This window comes from Protopterus annectens, chromosome 6.part1, assembly GCF_019279795.1.
Source record: "Protopterus annectens isolate FY-2018-M chromosome 6.part1, PAN1.0, whole genome shotgun sequence".
Classification (NCBI taxonomy): Eukaryota; Metazoa; Chordata; order Ceratodontiformes; family Protopteridae; genus Protopterus; species Protopterus annectens.
Window position 1 is genome coordinate 369,288,522 of NC_056738.1, and position 22,597 is coordinate 369,311,118.

A 22,597-nucleotide genomic window follows, 5' to 3' on the forward strand; every position below is an offset into this window, starting at 1 on the left:
ACAGCAGCCACAATAAGACTTCAGCAATTCCCAATGCGGAAAGGCAGAGGATAAGCCTTCACCAGCAATTCCAAGCTCAGAAGGGTGAGGGCTACCCTGTCCTCTCACATGAGTATAGACCACAAACCTTCATGATGTAAAATAACTGGCCTGAAGCCCAAGCGCTTAAACCAGAACTAAGACACTTTTAGAATAACAGACACAATAAGCCTTCAGCCAACAATTCCCAACTTTGAAGGGTGTAAGCTACCTCTCCTGCCACAGGAGTGTAGACCAAAAACTTTCCTTATGTTGGATAACTAGTTTGAAGCCCAAGTGCTTAAATCAAAATTAAGAGGCTTAGAATAACATATGTCCTTCTATTCCCATGTTGCAGTATTCTTACTGTGGGATCCTCTGCCTCAAACGACCCGAATGTCCAGCTCCTATGCAAAAGCTTAAGCCTGGTTGCTGCCAGGTGCATGGGACATCACACGCAGGGTCATAAACCAAGGGCCTTAAATGTGACATCTGCATGCACAGATCTCAGAACTTCTCTGCCGTAGTCAAACGTCAGATCGATTGTTTCGCTCCACTGTCTTGAAAAAGTCTAAGGATAAGTACCCCATTGGGGAAATCCTTTTTTCTTGCTTGAGCTTCAGTTGCTTGCTGATATTTTTAGCCAATGTCTGATAGAAAGGGGAAATGTAGGTGTGGACGTCAAATTCCATACAAAGATTCGCACAAACTTTTTTCTGCTTAGGCCAGGAACACGATCACACCATTTTTAGCATCTGACGGCCATTCATACCGGAAACCCTTTGAAGTTGTCTGGCAACATTAGAACTTTATCTCGAGAACTAGAGACTAAAGCGCTTAGCCCTATGTATGCCATCGAGGTGGAGCCGTCTAAAAAAAAAAAGACCAAAAGTACAAGGCCTACCACTTTTGCCCCTCTGTCGTCAGACGTTCCACCAGCCACCGATTTAGATGTTGAGAGACGTCCACTAGAACCGACATTCTCTGCGGCCACCTCAGAAACACCAGTAGGCATGTCCACTGAGGTTGCTCTGACATCGGGTTTGGCCGAGGTTGAGGGGGAACCAGGCTCCACTGGGCACCCGCCCACGGTCCTAGAATCAAAACCCTTCTTTACAGTCCAGATCCCTGATACTAGGCCATCTGTTTCTACTCCTCTTAAGAGGAAACAGAAAACCAAGCATCTGTGTACTACTTCGGAGTAACAGCCAGACTGGCATACCTTCTCTCAGTCCTTGCTTCAGGCCTTTAGCCTCTCTTGCTGTCACATTGCCTGCTCTCAGCCACAGGACAGTTTCAGCTGTTTCCATTCCTATTACTCACCCCCAGGAGGAAGACTCCTCTTCCTCCTCCTCAGATGAGTCTGTTACTTACTCCTCCCAGATAGCTTCCCCTTTCGATACTGTTCCCCAGATGAGGACTCCGTAGAGGGAGATTCACCCCTGAATACATTTCATTTGGGGAAACAATTACTAAAATGAGGGAGTACTTCAAGTGGGATGTAACCAAGATGACCGAAGTTCAATGGAGATATTTTGAATTACTCCAGGTGGAATCACCCTCCCCCTCGGCTATCCCCCCTGTGATTCCAGCCTACCTAGATGCATTTGCATCAGCCTGTTCCTCCTTTAGACACAGAAAAGGGTACAGAAAGGCACCTTCCCCAAGGGCAGCCCCTGCTCAAGCTACCACAAGGCAGCCCTTTCAAGATAGAAACAATAAGGCATGACTGCCTTACCCACCTATCCCGCTCATCCCGCCTTTCTCACTGTCTCCCCATCTGGAAACAGGTCACTTCAGACCACTGGGTTCTGGCAGTAGTGGAAAAAGGTTCATAGGTGCGTACTACGCTAATGGCCCTGGAGCCTTTAAAAGCCTAGCTCATAGAAGTGCCCTGGCATTGTGCTGCCCGACTTTAGTTCCCAGGGCCTGTATCAAGTAGAGCCACTGGAGTAATCCCTGGGGTGAACTTTCTTTTTCCCATCCACTCATCAAGATTTCCCTTGAAGAGGGCCAGTGAAGTGCTCTGCTTGACATGTACGGGAAGTCTGTTCCATAGCATGGGCAGTGTCTGGGTTATGAACCTGTTCTGTTGATTGTGGTAATGAGGTTGAGGTCTGTGGAGCATGTGGTGTGGAGGGATTGGGATTTCTTTAAATGTAGCATTTCTAACAGAGCTGGGTCAAACATGGCTTTGTAAGACAAGCAGAGATCGCCTCTTAGTAGATGATATGAGACAAATAATAGCTAGAGTTTTCTGAGTCTGTCTGTGTAGGACATCTGTTTAAGGCCTAGGATCCTCTTTGTGAGGTACTTTTGTGGCCTTTCCAGCTGTTGCATGTGTCTAATGAGGTACATACCAAATGGGACATTATACTCGATGACTGGCCTAATGAGGGAAGAGTAGAGAGAGATGATGACCTCTTTCTTCCTGGTTGCAAAACCCTTAGCAATGAGGTGTGCCACATAGAAGGACTTTATGTCCACAGTGACAATGCGGTGGTCAAAGGAGAGGTTGCTATCAACCTGTGTCCCCAGATCTCTTATAACGCCTTCAGTGTTCAGTGGGCTCCCATCGATGTGGTGATTAGTTTTTCCCAAAGGGGATGACGCATTTTTTGGCATTAAGCTTAAGGCCATGGTTTCGATACCAGTCATTGGTCTCAGTGAGGCCTTTCTGTAGTATGTCTACATCACTTGGGGAGTTACTAATTTACTAATGGCTCCCAGCTTGCAGTCTTTTGCGAACTTGGTCAGTCAGAGTCCCTCCCTGTTGTCCTGGTCTTCTGAGAAGTAGATGCCAAACAGGAGAGGATCCAGGACCGATCCCTGTGGGATTCCACTTGTGACTGGTCAGCAGTCTGACTTGGAGTCCCCTACTTTCACACTGTGGGTTCTATCTATGAGCCAATTTGCAACCCACCTAGTGATATAGGGGATGATGCCTAGTTTAGTGAGTTTATCAATAATTCCTGAGTGGGGAAGGGTATCAAAGGCCTTGGTCAGATCGAGGTAGGCTGCATGAACTGCCTTGCCCTCGTCCACAGCTCTGGAGACTGACTCAAAGAAGTCAACCAGGTTGAGCAGGCTTGATCTACCTTTCACAAAACCAAACTGAGTGGGATCTAGAGTTTGGAGATTCCCTGTATCCTTGTTAATTACGTCCATGATGATGCTCTCCATAGCCTTACATGTCAGACTTGTCAGGCTAATGGGGCGATAATTCCCATGGTCTGTAGTCGCTCCCCCTTTATGGAGAGGGATGACCCTAGCAGTGTGCCATTCTGTAGGGACAAAGCCTGAGGTGAGGTTGTGAATGAACAGGAGACACAGATGTGGTGCCAGTTCACTTTGTAGTTCATGTAGAACACATCCAGGGCTATTGTCTGGTCCCATGGAAGCTGTATTCTTGGCCTTGGACAATGCAGCTTTAACCTGTGCTGCAGTAATGTTGGGTTCCTGGCATTCTTCCGGTATTGTGATTGGTCCTTTGGGGGGGGGGGGTAAAGTTGGCACTGAATCTATCAGCCAGTATGTTGGCAATATCTGTTGCTTCAGTATAGGAGGTACCATTGTGCAGTAATTCAGAGCAAACCTAGGTATTGCCATGGAGATTCTTAATATAACGATAGAAGGCTTTGTGGTTGTTTTTAGTGTCTGCCGCAATTCTGCCTTCATAGCTGGCTTTAGAGGTTTTGATGAGGGATCTCAACATTTTGTTGAGGCTAATAAGGGAGTTTTTCCACTCTTGGGACTTCACCTTTTTCTCCAACAGTTTCTTCCTTCTATTGTAGAGTTTGTTAATGGCAGGGGACCACCAGATTGGCTTCCTTTTTTGGAGGAGAGCTTCTTGGTTCTGTTGGGTATGGCTAGTTCCATGCATTTATGTACGTGTTCGTACAGTGCAATGGTGTATGATTCGGCAGTCATTTATTTATTTTACATTTGTTGACCGGGATAGTCTGACTGGATACATGTTCATTTTCAGTGGAGGCCGGGGGAGAAAATCTCGACACAGTAATGTGTTATATGCAATACATTAGACAGACTATATGAAAAAAATATAATATAAAGACTACATGAGTCAAACTGTTAAAAATATTCAAACTATCATAAATCAAACTGTTAATACAAATATGTAAATCAGAAATTAGCACTAAATAAGTGTGAGACAAAAGACAGACGAAAGAATTGAAAAAGAATTCATACAGTCAAGAGTTAGGTAGAAAAGAGCAGTTCATAAGGTCAAAGGTAAATGGTGGCAGGAGGAAGTAAGGGGAAGAGGAGGTTAGATAGAAAATAGGGAAGGTGGAAAAGATGAGTTGTAGTCATGCATCTATTTTCCATTAACATGGGTGCCGTGAAGTTAGCCACCTCTGTTTTTAGGAGCCCAAAATCAGCTTTGGAGAAGTTTTTCATGGTGGTTACCTCTGCGGGGGGGGGCTGTGAGATGTGGATTTTCATAGTGATTAGTTTGTGGTCGGATCTAACCAGGGAGGAATTGACTATTGGTGTAGAGCAATGGTTGCCCATGTTAGTAATAACTAGGTCAAGGATGTTGCTTCCTCTAGTGGGGGTAAGAATGAGCTGGTCCAAGGCATTGGAATTGATGAATTCCAGGAAGCGTTGTGCCAGTGTATTGGTGCATGAGTAGTTTTCCCAGTTGATAGAGGGGTGGTTGAAGTCACCTAGTATGAGAGTGTTGGGTTGGACCGTAAAAGTTTCCAGGGTGCTTAGGAACGTAGAGTGAGAGTCTTAGGACATGGTTGGGGGCGTATAGCAGGCTACGACTTGAATTGCCGTCTTATCCAATGTTAGTTGTACCTGAAGTAACTCAGATGCATTATGCTGGGTACTAGTCTGGAGGTGTAAATATCCTTTATGAATATTAGACACCACCGCCTTTGGAGCTTTGGTCCATGTTCTGAGGCCAAAAGGTGTGGAATGAGTTATAGCCTGGTAGTGCAGGGGTGCTTTCTGCTGCTTTATACTAGATCTCCGTTACAGCACAAATGTAGATGTTCTCCATTGTGAGGAGTGCTTTGAGCAAATGCATCTTGAGATTTAGACTTCTAGCATTGATCAGCATGACCCTCAGATTGCATTTATTTCTAGCCGTTATGGTGGTAATTTGGTCTTTGGAACATCGCCTAAAAAAGGCAGTATAGGGCTGGCAAGAGTCTTAGCCAGTATCTGGAAACCCAGGGGTGACAGATGCAGGCCATGTCTGGCAAAGCATCAAGGTCTGTCAATCATGTCATCCCAAGCAGACAGATACTGGATCCCCTTAGAATGACACCAGAAACGTAGTCAGTTGTTGAAGTCAACCATTTTCTGCTTGTAGTGAGGTATCATTCTGAGCAATGATAGGATGCTACTCAGGGCTAGGCTCATACCTTGTACTTATTGTGGAGTGGCCTGAGTGTGTGTATTATGTGTTGGATTCTGGCACCTGATAGACAGCTGACTGTTACCTTCTCCTTATTCAACCTAGTGAGTGGGACATCAGTGTGCCTCACTCTCGAGTCACCTATGTTTAGTGTATTGGGCAAGCTGTTTTGCCTTTGGGGCTTAGGTTGAGGGGCACACTGTGTAGGTGAGCTATGTGTCTTGTGGTTTGTGCTGTGTTGTGGCGGTTGTGTGTGTTTCTGTCTTGGAGGTTTCTGCTGTTTGGGTAGATTTCTATTGAGAACCACCGTGAAGGTGAGTGTGTGGTTTGTGTTTTTATGTGAGAGCTGTGCTGGTTGGTGTTCTGGAGGGCTATGTATTGCATTTGGTGTGTTGCAGGTGTTGACCTTCTCCTCTTGATCAGCTATTCTGGTCTTGGCTTGAGAGTGCATGGCTTTCAATTTGGATATGTAAGTGCATCTCTCACAAGTCTGAATTTTCGGAGGTAAGAGGAGAGGGTAGTCTGCGTACATGAGGCAGTTGCTACACTGCCTCAGAATGCCCAAGTTCATCAGGTTAATTGGAGAAAGCACAGGGAACTGACCTTTAGACATGCCAGGAGGGATGGTCATTATTACTTAGTACTGGAGCTGTTTCTCTATGTAGTCCTTTTACAGGAAAAATGTCACTCAAGGTGTCTGTACAGAGCACTACCAAGCACTTGAGGGGAAACTGATACGTAGACCCTGAATATTTAAGGATGAAGCATTTAGGCAGATATTCTGAAGTTAGAAAGAAATCAAGCAGTACTTACTGAAAAATAAAGAATTAGCTTGTCAAGAATGATGAAAAGAGGGGAGTCGCATGAATGGCTACTGCTTGGCTACTACTAATGCTGGTCTCAGCACAGCTTCACTCTATTGGGATACAGTACTCCTTTGCTTCTTCTCTCACCAGAAGCAAAATGTTAGCACCATTCCCAAGAAGAGCAGGCCATGGCCTGTTTGGTGTTCCACAGTCTTGTCCCAGATGATGCAGGGGTTTGCAGGCTTGTAGCCTTTTTCTGGTAGATGCCTCAAATAGCAACCAGACCAGTCAGGTATGTTAAGCACAGACACTCACTCTCCAACCAGAAAGAGTCAGGAATCAATGCACTCTGCTCCTACTCTCACCAGGATCAGAATATAAGCACATATTCCTTGCTTTCACCTATAAAGCAGTTATTAAGCTTTCTGGTGATCAGCAGTCTCCAGGAAATAATGTAACTGCACTCCTTCTCTCACCAGGAGAAAACAGAAGCACTAATCCCAAGATGACTACTGAGAGGCAGAATCTGGGCTCTGCAATGACTGGTGGTCTTACAATAGATGCTTAAAGGTAAGATAAAAAAATGGTTTATCCTAAACACTGCAGTGTGCACTAGAGGAGTTAGATGTGAAAGTAGGTAACTTAAGTTTTAGCTATCTAAATTAAGTTTTAGTGGAGAGTCACTGTTTTTGAAACAGAAAGATAGATTGAAAGGGGATGGTCACTTTTGTATTCTAGTACTATGGAATACAGTAGGATGGCCAATAAATTTAAATAGTTGAAGGGGAGTTATTTCAAAAAATGATAAATTTGTGCTTACTCACCAGCCAGTTAAAGCAGAGATGAAATGAGATATATGGTCAAATTAACATAAGGGGCAGGCAACTGGAAAGACAGAGGTGTTTAAAAACACAATAGTAACCAGGTGGGAGGGTGGGAAAAAGGCAATAAAGTAATACAAAATACAACAAATAAAAAACAAACTAACCATTTCCTCACAGCAAACTATAGCAGAGTCTAGATGAAACTTTCCAGTAAAGCTCTGAAATGTTTTATTTTACCCGTTAAATAGAAGGTTTAGTTCCTAGCTCCACTCCCTCAGTTCACAGGTGATTAACCTTAACTGACCTGTTGTAACTTATGTGTGACTCCTTAACTGACCTGTTCTAATTGTAATCTGACTCACAAGAGACAGAGCTGTGGTCTCAGTTTTAATATGCAGTTATAAGCAGAATACACGTAAAACACAATGTCAAGAAAACAAATCACAGTATGCAAAATAGAAAAAGGCAGTAAAGTAATACAAAATACAACAAATAAAAAGCAAACTAACCTTTCCCTCACAGCAAACTGTAGCAGAGTCTGGGTGAACCTTTCCAGTAAAAGAGTACTTCATGTCCTGACAGGAAAGGTCGCTTCCACAAGGCATCCCCTTCCCTCCCAAAAGCCAGTTACACTTAATCCCTCAGGTTATCAAAGAACTATTCATCCAGGGGACCGTAGAAAACATCCCCTCAGACCAAGAAGGGAGGGGATTCTACTCCAGGCTATTCCTTGTGCTAAAAAAGAATGACCCTTGGAGGCCCATCCTGGATTTGTCCTTCCTAAACCTCTTTCGGAAGGTCCCTTCCTTCAGAATACTATCACTACAAAGCCTTCGTCCACTAATGCCACGCAAAGTGTTCATGGTCACTTTGGACCTGAAGGAAGCATATCTCCACATTCCCATCCACCAAGACTACAGAAAGTACTTGCATTTTGCGGGACACTCTTTACACTTTCAATTTACTGCCTTGCCCTTTGGTTTATCTACTGCGCCAAGAGTCTTCACAAAGTGCCTAGCTTCAGCAGTAGCCTAATGCAGAACAAAAGACATTCATATCTACCCCTACCTAGATGATCTCCTCATCCTAGCAGAAGAGGAAGGCAGTCTCAAGAATCACTTACTGTTCACTATATCCGTGCTCCAGAACTTGGGGTTCACACATCAACCTGGCAAAATCACCCTTCGTTCCAGCCCAAGATAAAACATTCCTGGGCTGCAGGATAAGAACCATCTTGATGAAGGCCTCAACAGAGGCACAGCAAAATAATGGGTATAGTTCCCCATACTAAAGGGGTGGCGTAAGCCACAAAACTATGGGCTAGGCTTGTAAATGCCCTCGGGCAGATAGCCTAGTATGAACCTATGAACCTATGAACCTCCCTCAGGACAAAGTATCCTCTCTGATCAACCACTTCCACGAACTCCTCCTGGTCTCCCATATCTCACCCAGGCAGTTCATGCGCTTCCTAGGCTTCATGGCAGCCACCATCCCTATGCTACCCATAGCCAGGCTGCACATGAGAAAGTTCCAGTGGTACCTAAAAAAATGTCTGGCCACAACACAGCCACCCCCAGGAATTTCAGATACCCTTATTACCCTGCCTGAAGACAGAGCTGAGGTGGTAGATTCAGCAAGTATACCAGAACCCAGGCCTTCCTCTGTCACCCACCAGCCCAGTGTAATGCATGCACACCGATTCCTCCGATCCATGGTGGGGAGCAACTGTGAGTGGCCTCAAGGTGCAGGCCCAATGGGAGCCCTCCCTCCACAAGAAACATATCAATGTAAGGGAGATGATTGAAGTCCTTCTGGCCGTACAGTCCTTTCTCCCTCTTATGCAGCCATGCCCCTTACAAATCCCCACAGGCAACTCAACTATGATATGGCACATTAACACACAGGGGGGGACCTGGTCTTACCGGCTCTGCAGGCATGGGAGTTGATCTGTCAGCACAGCATCACATTACAGGCAATATATATTCCATCCCAGGACAACCGTCAAGTGGATGCCCTCAGCAGATCCTTCTCTCTGCATCATGAGTTGATGTTGCACAGAGTTGTGTACTTTGACATTGCCCACCAGTGGGGCACACCTCAAATAGATCTATTTGCCTCCACCAGAACAGATAATTGCAGCTTTTCTGCTCCTGGGATCCCTCCCCTCTAGCCTGGAGAGTGGACGCTTTCTCCATCTCTTAGAAGGGATGGTTCCTTTATGCCTTCCCTCCCTTCCCACTCATCCAGAAAGTTCTTCTAAAATTCCAGAGGGACAAGCCAAGAATCTTGCTGGTGACTCCCTGTTGGCCAAGGCAGCATTGGTTTCCCCTTCTTCAATCTCTTGCCAAGGGCAATCATAAGTTCCCTCACAAGGCGGACCTGCTTACACAGCAGAGGGGATTTCTCCTTCACCCACACCCGGAGATGCTGTGCACAACCCTATGGGTGATAAACTCTTGATCCCCTACAGACACCAGTACACAGAGGACATGCTATCCATCCTGCAGGAGGCCAGGAGCACCTCTGTTTACAAATGGAAAAGGTTCTCCAAATGGTGTCTCCAGAGACAAAGGGACCCCTTACAAGCAGATGTTCCTCTAGTCCTAGCCTATGTGTGTGAGCTCATAAAATCAGACCTTTCATATTCTTCAGTGAAGGTTCACTTATCAGCCATCTCTGCCTGCTTACCCCTGGGCCCACCTCTTCTTTCCAGGTTGGATGTCAAGCTATTCTTAAAAGGGGTTCTCTATGTTAGGCCACCAAGGAAACTTATCCCACCACCGTAGGACCTAAAGTACGTACTAGAAAAACTCACAATTGCACCATTTGAACCAGCAAGCTTTGCTTCTCTGCAGGTGTGCACATGGAAAACTGTCCTACTAGTAGCCCTTACTTCAGCAAGAAGGGTTTCAGAATTGCAAACTTTAATGGCATCCCCACCCTACACAATCTCCACAAAGATAGGATGACCCTTCACACCAATCCCTCCTTCATGTCCAAAGTGATCAATGACCTCTCCCTGAATTAGTCTATTCACTTACCCACCTTCTTTCCCTCCCCCCAGAATGACGAGAGAGTACTCCACTCCCTTGATGTCCACAGACAATTAAGGTTCTAGTTGGATAAAATAAAAACAAATTATCAGAAAGTCCAATCAGCTCTTTGTGCCCTTCCACCCCAGGGTCCTGGGCAAGGCGGTATCCAAACAAACTATTTCCTCCTGGATAAGGAAAACTATTTCCTTCTGCTCCTCCTAACACAGCAAAGACTAAACTTGTGGTCTTAAGGCACATTCTACAAGAGCTGTGGCCTCTTCTGGGACCTTCTTCAAAGGACTGGGCACAACCACCCTTCTTGAGGCAGCCACGTGGTCCTCTCTTCATACCTTTACCAAACATTACAAGTTGGAACACATCTCCAGAGCCAGGGCAGGATTTGCAAGGGAATCCTTCATGGATTCCTGGAATGTGCAACAACTTCCACCACCCTTTCCTCTTCTTGAGCTGTGGCAGTCTTCCACAGTAAGAATACAGTATCATGAGAATAGAAGGACATAGATAAGTTGTGTAAAAGTTTACCATACATAGATGTTCTTCTTTTCCATGTTGCTGTATTCCTCCCCACCCACCTACTGCCCTTCATTACATTTACCCTGCCTAGATGGCATCCTTTTAGTACTCCTCAGACTATTGTCTGACTGGGCAGTCAGTTCTGAAGTCTGTGCATGCAAATGTGACATTTAAGGCCCCTAGTTTATGGACCTGTGTGTGACGTCCCACGCACCTGTCAACAACCAGGCTTATGCTTTTGCATAAGAGCTGGACGTTCGGGTCGCCTGAGTCGGAGGATCCCACAGTAAGAATACTCCAACATGGAAGAGAAGGACATCTGTGGTTATGGTAAGATTTTAGACAGCTAATCTTTACAATTTAATCATGCTACTAACAAGCAGTAGCAAATGAAGCAGAATAAATGCAACTGAACACTTTAAGAGCAAGCAGCAAAAAGCAAAATAAAGTAGTAAAGCAGGAAGACGCACATATAACAATAAAAGCAGCTGAATAAAGTGTAGTTTTTTTAAAAAAAGTGGAAAGGGAGGAAACAATATAATTCAAGTTTAAGAGACTAAGGGGGTTGGCCTTCCCAGTTGATCTCTCAGTACTCAGTAGATGAGCTTATGAGATGGGACTAGGAGTGTCCAACATCAGATTTATAGTTGGGGTGGGCAACTCAAAAGCCACTAAGTTTGAGTACAACAGCAGTAGTACAGGTGGGTGGGAAAATCAAATGCAGACAGAAATCAGCAATAGTCAGGCAGAGAGCAGCAAGTCAAAGAAGCACTCCAGCTAAATAAAGATGCCCCTAAGTATTTCTAGTTAAATAAGGAATGTTACTTCTCCACTCCTTCCGCTGATTAGCTGGATGTTATTCACTGTCTGCAAAGGAATTATTTTCTAACCGGTCCTAGCGAAAACCTCTTAAAGCTCCCAAAGAACAAAAAACTTGAAACAAAACAAATGCAATATAAGAAAAAGATAAAAAAATAGAAGTAACCAGACCTTAAGTGAAAAATTTCAATTCAAAATCAAATGCAGACATAGATCAGCAATAGTCAGAGAACAGCAAGTCAAAGAAGCACTCCTTTTAAAGCTTAGAAGTCAGACTGGAAAGACAAATGTTTGTCTTTTGTTTTTTCACCACGGATGAGGAATTCTATTGCAACAATGATCCCTTTAACCAGACATCTGCTGTTATTGTGAGTTACTCTCACAACTGTACTCTAAGTAATTGATAGATCTGATGATGTCATTTTTCATTCTGTCCTCAACTGTTGAGTTCAGATCCAAACTTCATATCCATCTCAGCCATTACTTCAGCTCATGGCCACCAAAAAGCTCTCGAACTCCTCCCTTACCCATAATGCACTAACCATTAACACAGCCCAGATTTCATTTGCTGCTTTCCCAGCTAGACGTGGTCATCTTCAGCTCTCGAGCAATTATTTAAAAAATGGTAAGTGTTGTAATATTAGCTTTTTCAAATCGTATTAATAGTTAATTATCCCTTTCATTACACTATGTAGTTCATTAATACCATAGTTGGCATTGTTCATTTTCTGTTTTTCTTCTTTTCACATTTTCTGTGTAATGCTTGATACCATTGTTAGTATCTCTCTCTTTTTCTCTCTATCTTTTATTCCTTGTATAAACAAAAAAAAGTAATTTTCTTTTTTATTTAATTTTTTGTTGTAGTGTGTACAAGGAATTCTCTAGGAAGAGGAAGTGCAGGAGGAATTTCTTGGACTCCTCTCAGGAGTCAGTCACTGAGGATACTGATTTTAATGAAGGAGAAGAGTCCCCAAGATCACCACCTGAAGACATCTCATTGGAGACATTCTGGAGATTCTTAAGCAGAGCGGTGATTGGTCCTCCGATAACCCTTCCCCAGAGGAATCAGTATTCTTGGAGGCCTTTGGAGGTGGCCTGTCTACCTTTTGGGTTACTCTGCCCACTGCTGAGCTCATTGACTTGATCTCTAGGCAGACATGGAAGGAGCCTCACTCAGATGAGCCAATCCCCAAATGACCAGATTGGATTCTGGCTCCACCTGTAAGTAGGGAATTCTGGAGCAAGGGGGTCCTTGTAGATGCTGTGGTCGTGGTGGCGGCCACAAAGAAGGAATTTGCTGAGCAAAGTTCCTCTCTCCATCTCCCTAACAGGGAGTCTAGGGCGTTGGACTGATTTGGGAAGCACGTGCATGCTTCAGCAACGTTTGCCATTAGGTCACTGAACTACCTGGCACACTTTATGAGACTACAAGGGACTTGATAAGGGAACTGTCAAAATCTCTTTCTGGGACCACTGCTGCCAAGACTCATACTTCTGTGGCTTCTAAGTTGCCTACCCTACAGTCTATTTCTAATTTGTCCATGAGGCTTATCTCGCATGCAGCTGAAGGTGCCTCAAGGGCGGCGGTTTCAGGCATTTCCATTAAGAGGCATGCCTGGATGTATTTGTGTGGTTTTGCGGAGCCCCTCAAGTCATTTGTCAATGTACCCTTTGACCACAGTTCGTTGTTTGGCCTGAAAGTGAAGGACACACACTCCAGATGTGAAAAAGATGGAAAGACCCTCTCTGCGGTGGGCATATGTTTTTCGACCCCTCAAAGAACCTTCTCTAGAAATCAGTGAGGTGATTGAAAGACGTAGTTCAGAAAGTCCCAGAGTCCTTTCCAAGATTCAAATGGAGATAGTTCTCTCGCCTCGGGGGAGAACTGGAATGGAAGGCGCCACCTGTGCAGCAAAGGAGGCCTGCAGAACTTAGGGTGTAGAGATTCCTTCTCTGACAGACCCTACCAGCGCTCCTGAAAGGAGGTCCGATTGTCCCCCTCTGGAGGCGGTCGGTGGTCGATTATCCCTGCACCAGAGAGCCTGACTAGACATCACAAAAGATATGTGGGTGTAGAGGATTATTTCCAGATGTTATATAATTCCCTTTTCCCTTCCTTCTCCATCTGTATGCAAATTTCCCAATGTTTCATCCTACCAGAAGAAAGCTGCAGCACTAGAAATACAAAAGCGTCTAGAAAAAGAGTCAGCCAAGAGGTCTCACCAGACCAAACAGAATCCAGAACTTACTCAAGATTGTTTTTAGTGCCTGAGAAAACGGGACTGGAGACCGATTTTGGATCTCAGCAAATTGAACAAATCAGTTCAACACACGAAGTTTCAGATGGTCATGGTTCAGTCTATTCTGCCCTTTTTGTGCAAGGATGACTGGATGTGTTCAGTAGACCTTCAGAGTCCATATAGAAATGAGCAGACAGTCCAGAAGGTATCTACGCTTCCAGCCAGTCATTACTAGTTCAGAGTTCTGCCTTTTGGTATCACCACAGCCTCCGGGATGTTCATCATATGCATGGCAATAGTAGCAGCTTAATTGAGATTGCAGGGATTCAGGCTGTTTCCATACCTAGACAGCTGGCTTATTACCACCCCAACCAGGCATCAATTGATATGGGCAAGAAATCAAGTTCTCCAGACTTGTCATCTAGTTTTAACCATAAACTATGACATGTCTCAATTTGAACCAACTCAAAATTTGGAATTCATAGTTTTGGTTTTTAACACAAACTCAATGAGAGCTTCACAGACCCCCCCCTCAAGGGTTCAAACTGTAAGATCACTGGTCAGGAAAATAAGCCGCAGTACCAGCATTTCAGCCTGCTTGGTCCTTCAAGCTCTAGGATCAATGTCAGTGGAGATAACACTAGTATATTTAGCCAGATTTTACATGCAGATAATCCAGTGGATGTTAGCAACACAATGGTTGGCGATACTGTATCAGCCCATGTCGAATTACCCAGACCTGCAAGCGAGATCTCAAGTGGTGGATTCAGTCAGATCACGTTCTACAAGGCTGTCTGTTCATTCCCTCTCAGTCCAAGGGCATAGTGACCACAGACACTTCCCACTTGGGGTGGAGGGGGGTATTATGTGGGGAACACAGTCCAAGGCACTTGGTTACCCGAAGAGGCCAACTTGCATATCAGTGTTCTAGAGAGGAGAGCAGTGCTTTTAGCATTGTAAGCCTTCCAAAATGCTCTCCCTTTGGGGACGATTGCAATTCAAACGGACAATGTCAGTAGTCTGGTATATCAACAAACAAGGAGGGACCAGATCATATCCCTTGTGTCAAAAAACACTCAGTGTGGCAATGGGTGATCTTGTCCGACCGCTTTCTCATAGCAATGCACATTCCAGGGAAGTCCAACATGATAGCAGGCAAACTGAGCAGGTGCATTCTTCTACCTCATGTGTGGTCTCTCAACAAGAATGTGACTGAAATGATTTTTTGGGGATGGGGCCAGTCTTACTGCGATCTTTTTTCTTCTCCCCTAAACAACAAATGCAGCCACTACTTTGTCCTAATTCTCCTACAGTAGGAATCACCGAGGGATGCTCTACTTCATAATTGCCTTACTTTTTAAAGAAGAGGCTAGTTCCTCAGCCATTAAAGTTCAGTTAACAGCATATATAAATTTTTCACATTGGAATTGAAGGTTCTTCTGTCGCCTCTCACAAGTTGTGTAGAGCTTTCTTGCGAGGCACTCTACTTTTGAGACCTCTGTTTAAGGACTGTACTCCTCCATGGGATCTCAATTTGGTACTGCAAGCTCAAATACACTCCCCTGTTGAACCAGCAGCTAAATGTGACCTTAGGTATCTTACTTGAAAAACTACTTTTATAGTAGCCATCACCTCTGCTAGGCGAATTTCAGAGATTAAAGCCTTGTCTGCAAAACCTCCACACTTGATCTTTCACAAGAATAGAGTGAGGCTTTGAACTAATGCTGTCTTCCTTCACAAGGTAGTGTCAGAATCTAATGTTAATAATCCATTAACTTGCCATATTCTTCCCTAATTTTGAAAACAAGGCGAATACATGTTACATTTATTGGATGTTCACAGACAAGTATGTTTTTATTTGCATAGAACAAAAGACATCAGAAAAACAGACGAATTGTTTCCTTTGCAGAATTGAAATTGGGCAAATCAGTCACAAAGGTATTGTTAGCCAGATGGCTGACTAAGTGTATTTCATTTGTATGTAACAAATGGGTATTACCTTATCACATCCAATATGAGCTCATTCAACTAGGTCCATGGCAACTTCTTCAGTTTTTCTTTCCAGCGCATCCATGGGCAACATATGTTCAGTAGCAACTTGGACTATTCCCCATACTTTTATTACTCTTTACAAATTGCATCTGGTCTCCGTGGGTAGAGAGAATCATTAGGTTCAACTGTGCTCAGGAATATCATTCCTTAGAGTCCACCTGGGATTATAGGAGATGGGGACCCTGTCCCATCAGTTAAGGATAGAATGAAAATTGACAGCATCAGTTAAAGAAGTTATGTACTTACCATAAAGTTCCATCTGTGTTGTCCATTTTCATTCTTCCTCAACTTCCCACACACATCTACCCCTATCCTTTCTATTTGCAAATTTCTGGAACATTGAACTCTTAAGAGGGACATCATTGTCCGTATATTGAGCTCCCAGATATAGTTTATCTGTGCAGTGTTATATCTCCTATATTTATGCATGTTACATATTTATTTCTGGTAAAAAAAGAAAAAAATCAGCAAACAAGGTCTGAGGTAACTTAGGGTTGGTGCATTATGGGTAAGGGAGAAGCTTGAGAGTTTTTTGGTTGCTACAAGCTGTAGTAATGGCCGAGTTGGATCCAAGGATTGGGTCCAAACCCATTAGTTGAGGAAGAATGAAAAATGGACAACACAAATGGAATGTTGGGTAAGTACATAACTTCTTTTGATAGCCTATCCTGAACCTATGTCATCCATTCTTGTCCCATCTTGACTTTCCTCCAGGATGTGAAAAACAATGTGTATGCTTTCAGTTAACTGAAATGTAACATTTAAAAAGAGTTCCATGGTTACCACTAATTAATAGATTTTGCATTGGGATTTTTGCTGAAGAGATATGATGTTACTAGGAATGCTTCTGTTTGTATTCCCTTTAGTGTATCAGACTTCACCTATTTTCACTGAACTACTTGTCACTTCCCCTTTAAGTATCAGTTGTGTTTCCCATACAAATGCCTCAAAGTTCACAGTTCAGTCATTTCCTAATTAACTATGTCTGCACATGGTTTGTTTATAACTGCAAAGCTCTGCTGTTAGATAACAAAGTCTAGGTAATGGTTCTGCGTTTACATGGGCATATCTCATCTCAAGTTCTGCTATAATTTTACATGATTTTAGTTAACACCAAGGAACCACCATAATTTAATACAAACATATGAAACACACTAATGATCTGCTTTACAGACAGGCTGTGAACAAGAGCTTCGGCAAATATGGGAATAGAATGCAAAACTGCAGACACATTGGTGGATGAAACTGAGTACAGGTAAGACAACTGTAATGGTAGTAAATGGGGGAAATCAGAAGACGCTGAGAATTGAGATTGGAAAACAGTGGAAGAGGTTAAAAGCTTCATGTATCTGGGAGGGGAGGCTGAGGAGAACGGATTTCTGAATGAGGAGGTCAAAGCTAGAATCGGAGAGACTTCAGCCAACTGGCATAGTGTTAGGGGTAGTGTGTGGCAGAAGAATGTCAAAGAAACTGAAATGTAAGGTGTACAAAGCAGTGGTGAGACCAGTACTACTACTGCATGGTACAGAAACCTGGGCATTGAAGACAGAGTAGTTGAGGAAGGTAGAGGTGATAGCAATGAAGTGCCTGACATGGGTCTATATTACAAACCTGAACGCTTACCTTATCGAATCCCTGAACGTCGACCCGTCCTTATCGAAACGTGAAAACATCGAATGTCCAGAAGAGCGAATCCGGAAACGTCATGATTGGCCTTCTGCGGTATAGCTCCGTATAGTAAGTGTGAGATAGTTACGGACCTTAGGTTTAGGGTGCGGGTTAAGGTAAGTGCATAGATGGTAATGTATGTTAGATTTAGTGTAGGGTTTTGTTAAGTGTATGTGTGTGGATTGTTTAGTTTGGGTTTAGCTTTTTTAAGGAAAGTGTGCGATAGTTAACGGGCCTTAGGGTTAGGGTGCGGGTTAAGTTAAGTGCATACATGGTGGTATATGTATGATTTAGTCTATGGTTAGAAGTAGGGTTTAGTTTAGGGTTAGAAGTAGGGTTTTGGTTAGTGTATGTATGTGGTTTATTTAGTTTGTTTGTGTAGGTAGTATGTAGCGGGTGGTGGGGTGGGACAAGTATGATAGTTCGACGTTTTGAATTTCGCGGTTTAGGGCATTCAGTGTTTATGCGGTTCAATGAAGAGGGGTCGACGTGTAGGGATTCGATAAGGTAAGCGTTCGAGTTTATAATATAGACCCGCCTGACATGGATGGTAGAATGCACAGTGAGGGGGAAAAGGTGAAGAACTGAGGACAGAAACCCAAGTATTTCCAGTTGCAGAGAAGGTCAAAGATAGCACATTGTGGTGTTTCAGACACGTGCAGGAAAGCAGAAGACAATAGATTTGTGACAGAAAGGAAAGAAGGCAAGATGAAATAAGGGCATCCAGTAAAGAAATGGATGGATTTTCTGAGAGAAAACCTGCAACAGTCAGGCATGACTGTTGAAGTTAGGAGAATAGCATTGAATCAAGAGAGATGGTGACAGTTGACATGACACCTTAACCCCATATAGAAAAAGAGGAAAAGGGGGGTTGATGATGATGCTATAATCTGTTCACTTCAGCATCTCCCCCTTAGCAGCCATAGATCACAACTTTATACAGCTTATATCTAGTCTTTGTCTTATTTCAGTGTAAACCCCAGATAAAAAGTACTTATTTTACATCAATGGCATTAGGAGCAGTCACTGATAAGACTGCCCCCACCTCTCATTTAAAGTACATCTGCATAATTTACAGAATTACTTTACTGTATAAAATATACTTGTCTTAAAGAAACTTATTCTATATGTTACTAAGACAAAAAAAATGTTTCCTTTATTATCCTTAAACATTAACAACAAAGTGGGAATTATATCTTAAGTCCTCCCACCAGTTTATAACAGAGCCCATCAACTTCCAGACCTTTTTTTTCAACTCTTGCAGAAGCACAATTTTCATGTCCAAACTGCATGTTTATGGAAATGGCACTTTAGAATTCATATAATCATTTCCTACTTTCGCATTCTTGCTGACCTTCATTACTCAAATAACTAGGCTTTGCTAGCTGCTTTCCAAAGCTTCTCTTTTCATGCAGAGAGTTCTAGTCAACCTGTTAATCATTATGCTGCTATCTTGGAAGTCGTCAGACTCACCCAACATCTTGTTTATGTCTGCCATGACTTGACGTGAGGGTTTTCTTATTGTTCTTCTTCTATGTTAGGGTCTCATTCCTCTTTCATTGTAGACTTTACATGGGGCAGTACAGCTTCTGTGGGGTTTTCTTCATTTAGAAACTGCTGGAGGTCGTTCTTCCATCTGTCTTTGATGTCCTCTGGACTGGTGAGCATATCGATTCTGGCATCTCTTATGAATAGTGTCTGACGGCTGTCGTCTTTATCTTTCTGTCTTTCCCTTGCAACCTGATTAAGAGTTTTAATGCCATCTGCTGAGTGATTTTCCAGAAGATGTTAGAATTTCTTTGACTTCTTGTTCTGTATTATTGCAACTGCTCTCTTAGCCTCTCTGTTACCCAGCCAGTATTTCTCATTAGCCTGATCCATCCTTTCTCTCTTTCATTACTTCCTATACTCCTGATTTCTGTTGATAACTTCCTGCAGTTCTGCATTCAGCCACCAGCTTTCCTTATGTACCTTATTTCCATACCTAGTTCAGCCACATATCTGTTCTGTGGTCCTCACACACTATTTTGTGATATTGCCATTCTTCTTTAACTTCACAATTTCCTATTCTTCCAGAGGTGAAGATGAGTATTTCCTTCAAACCCTGTGCTTTTGCTCTATTTAATGTCCTGGCCTTCAGCCTCTGTAGCCTAGTTTCTGTTGACCTTAGATCTCTCTGACCACTACTTGCAGCTGATTGTAGCCATCAGTGGTTTACTCTTGGGGCCAATAGTTTCACTGTGGATGACTTTGCAATCTCTGCTACTATCCTTATGCCCTTTCCTTAATAGTAGGAGGCCTACCTGAATTGTATGGTGGCCTCTTTAGCATGTGATCTTGTGATAGTTTATTTTGGTGATCCATGTGTTGGCCACCACCTAGTCATTTGCCAGAGAGCCTAGAATGGCCTCTCTGTCTTATTCCTGTTGCCCCCATCCATGTAATCTCAGTCAGTCTGTGTCATATTTTGTCTGACCTGATGTGAGCATTCAGGTCCCCTGTTGTCAACATCATTATGTCCTGCTTTATCTACTAGGCCCTGCGAGTGCTGTCTGAAAGCTGTTTTCACCATCACGACCCTGTCGTGGGTCATAGGCTGAGATAATTAACACTGTCATATCTTTACAGAATAGTGTGTTATCTTTATATGAAGTCTGAGTCTATCACTAATTCTGATGACATCCATCACTGTCTCCCGAAGATTTTCTCTCTCCACAGCTCCCACACCATTTCTCGTGTGTGTCCCCCTAAGTAATAGACCTTGGATCACAAGTCCTTTCAGCTTGTCTCCTGGATACACTGGATGTCTAGTCTTCTCCTTACCATCATGTCATCCACTTCCACTTTTTGTCTTGTCAATGCACCTATATTCATTGTAGCAATCCTTATTTCATTTTGGTAGATTGATTAGTTTAATAGGTTCCCATTGGTATCCCTTTCACATGTAGCCCTTTCCAATTCTGTTTTCCTTGGAGGTATCTGCTTTGGGAGCTCCATCTTGAAAGTACTAGATGGCTGTTTTGCTTTTTATGTTAATTGGAATGCAATTTTGCATGTATTGTTAAGCTGTGGGGATTTAATTTTCTGATGGAACACCTCGGATTATCTTCTGTTGGAGTTTCACCTAATGTTTAGGATGTCCTATTATAGTATATTCGTTCTTAATTAACCTTAGAGAATTAGTCACTTAGTAAGTGCCTTATTTATTTATTTATTGCAAGTTGTCAAATTTTCATTTTTCGTGTTTTCTTTTGCAACGGGATCAGAGGTAACATTTAAGATCAAAGCTTTGTGCATAAAGAAGTTTCTGTGCAGATTTAATAGTAATATTTTTCGTCTTACATTTCAGGCAAAGAAATAAAACGAATAAAACCCAGGAGGACTGCATCATTTTTCACCCGTCAGATATCCACCAATCCTGCCACTTATTCAGCAGTTCAGTTGGCTGAGAATCTGGAGCAAGGTTAAAGGCACTAAAATGAAGACCACATTTTATTGCCAGCTTGGAGTATTCGGACCAACTGAAGTATGGACTAAAGCAAATGCCGTACTGGGTGTGCACAACTTACCTTCACCTTGACACTACTGCTTGGAATTTATTTTATAGATTATGTAACATATATGATCACTCTAACATTTGCCTTATATTTGAGCCAAGTAAACTAAAGCACAGACTGGAACATTCTTGGCTGGTGTAGACATTTCAGCAGTTGTGCTCCAGGTGTTCTGATAGGGGTAAAGCAAAACAAAGTTGAAGAAGTGTTTGTGCCTTTTACTCATAAAACTAGTTTACAGCCTAAAGAAGCTATTAACCAATGGTTACTGCTTAAAAATATTTCAGTTATAGATTTGTTGGATTAGGAGTACTGCCTTTTATCTTTTGGTTCCATTGATGTTGGATTTTTCCATGACCAAAAATTAGCCTCTTAATGAATTTGGCATTCCTAGATTTTTACATAATGCAAAGCTTGTTATTTAATGTTACCTTTATCTTTTGTTTAAGATAAAAGTTGACTGTTTTTTTCTTATTTAACACTAGTGATTTTTTTTTGTGATTTATCCAAGAATACCACTGTTGTTGCAGTGATTTGAGGCAAGAAATGAGTTAGAGGGAATTATATTGAATACTGAGGAAGTAAACAGTAGATGCTGACCATCTCAGCATGTGGTTTGGAGGGGTACTTCTTTCATATAACTCACATTGTTCAGTTTTTGACTTCCTGTAATGAACATGCCAATTTTCTAATAGACATATCTTGTTGCATTAAGTATGTGTGCTTGGTTAAATAGTATAATTTATTTATTCCAATGATTCCTGTGTTCTAACACTTAATAATTAGTGACTCACATGTATAAGTCTGCTGCTGCTGCTAAGAGTGATGAAAGAATGTGCAAAAGGTACTAGCTTACAAAACTGCTATATAGGGAAAAGACCACAGACATGACTCAGTTGCCTTCTTTCTCATCAGGGAGTTAAAATTGTTTTGCTTGATGTTTTCAGTGCCTTAGAGGTGCCAGTCTGCTTCCTTTATATTTATGTAATTTTGAACTACTAATTTATCTTTCTGGTATTGAAATGTTAGTGCATTGTCTATGTATGTATATTTGTTCAAGACAGATTGTGTAAAAGTCATTAAGTGGGTAACACCTGCTTTCAACTAAATTGCCTACCTGTAGAATCGGTTAGATGCAAGCAGTTATTTTTTTTTTGTTGTTGTTGCTTTAAGAAAAATATTTTGAGGATTACAGATTCCCAAGAATGGCTCTTTATAAATAGCTCTGGCAGCTGTTGGGGAAAGTTAAAATGCATGGAAGACTAGTATCTTGAAAATCTAGCTCATAAAATCGCATTTTATGTGCTAGCCTTCCAAGACTGTGTAAAACTGTGACCCCCCCCCCATGTTTGCACTTCACTGCTTGTCTTTGCATTGTTTTGTATGTCACACAATGGCAAAATAAAATTTTACAATATCCTGTGTCATTGTTACTTCAAGGAGGAAAAGTGTCATTGTCTTTTCAGTCCACTTAACTAATAAATCCATCCCGACTTGTTGCTTACACAGTGGTAGCCATTTTACCTGTCATATTTAGTTTATATATTAGAATATCCAATGTGATACTGTCTAGATATGCATTGTATTTTGCAGTTTCTCCCAAATAATTTATCTGATGGTTACTATTTTTTGTCTCATTTGTCAGCACATCCAAAAAT

At 42.6% G+C, this 22,597-nt stretch overlaps 1 protein-coding gene across 1 annotated transcript in view; it reads left to right on the top strand.

Annotated features, from left to right (window-relative positions):
* The window catches only part of FRMD8 (FERM domain containing 8), a 1,254,366-nt gene extending 1,232,010 nt beyond the window's left edge, over positions 1-22,356 (top strand). Inside the window, exon 11 of the mRNA XM_044075785.1 lies at positions 20,735-22,356. Within this exon, the coding sequence (XP_043931720.1) occupies positions 20,735-20,853 (119 nt within the window). The 3' untranslated portion in view covers positions 20,854-22,356. The remainder of the gene's footprint in view (positions 1-20,734) is intronic.
* The last annotated feature ends 241 nt before the right edge of the window (positions 22,357-22,597 follow it).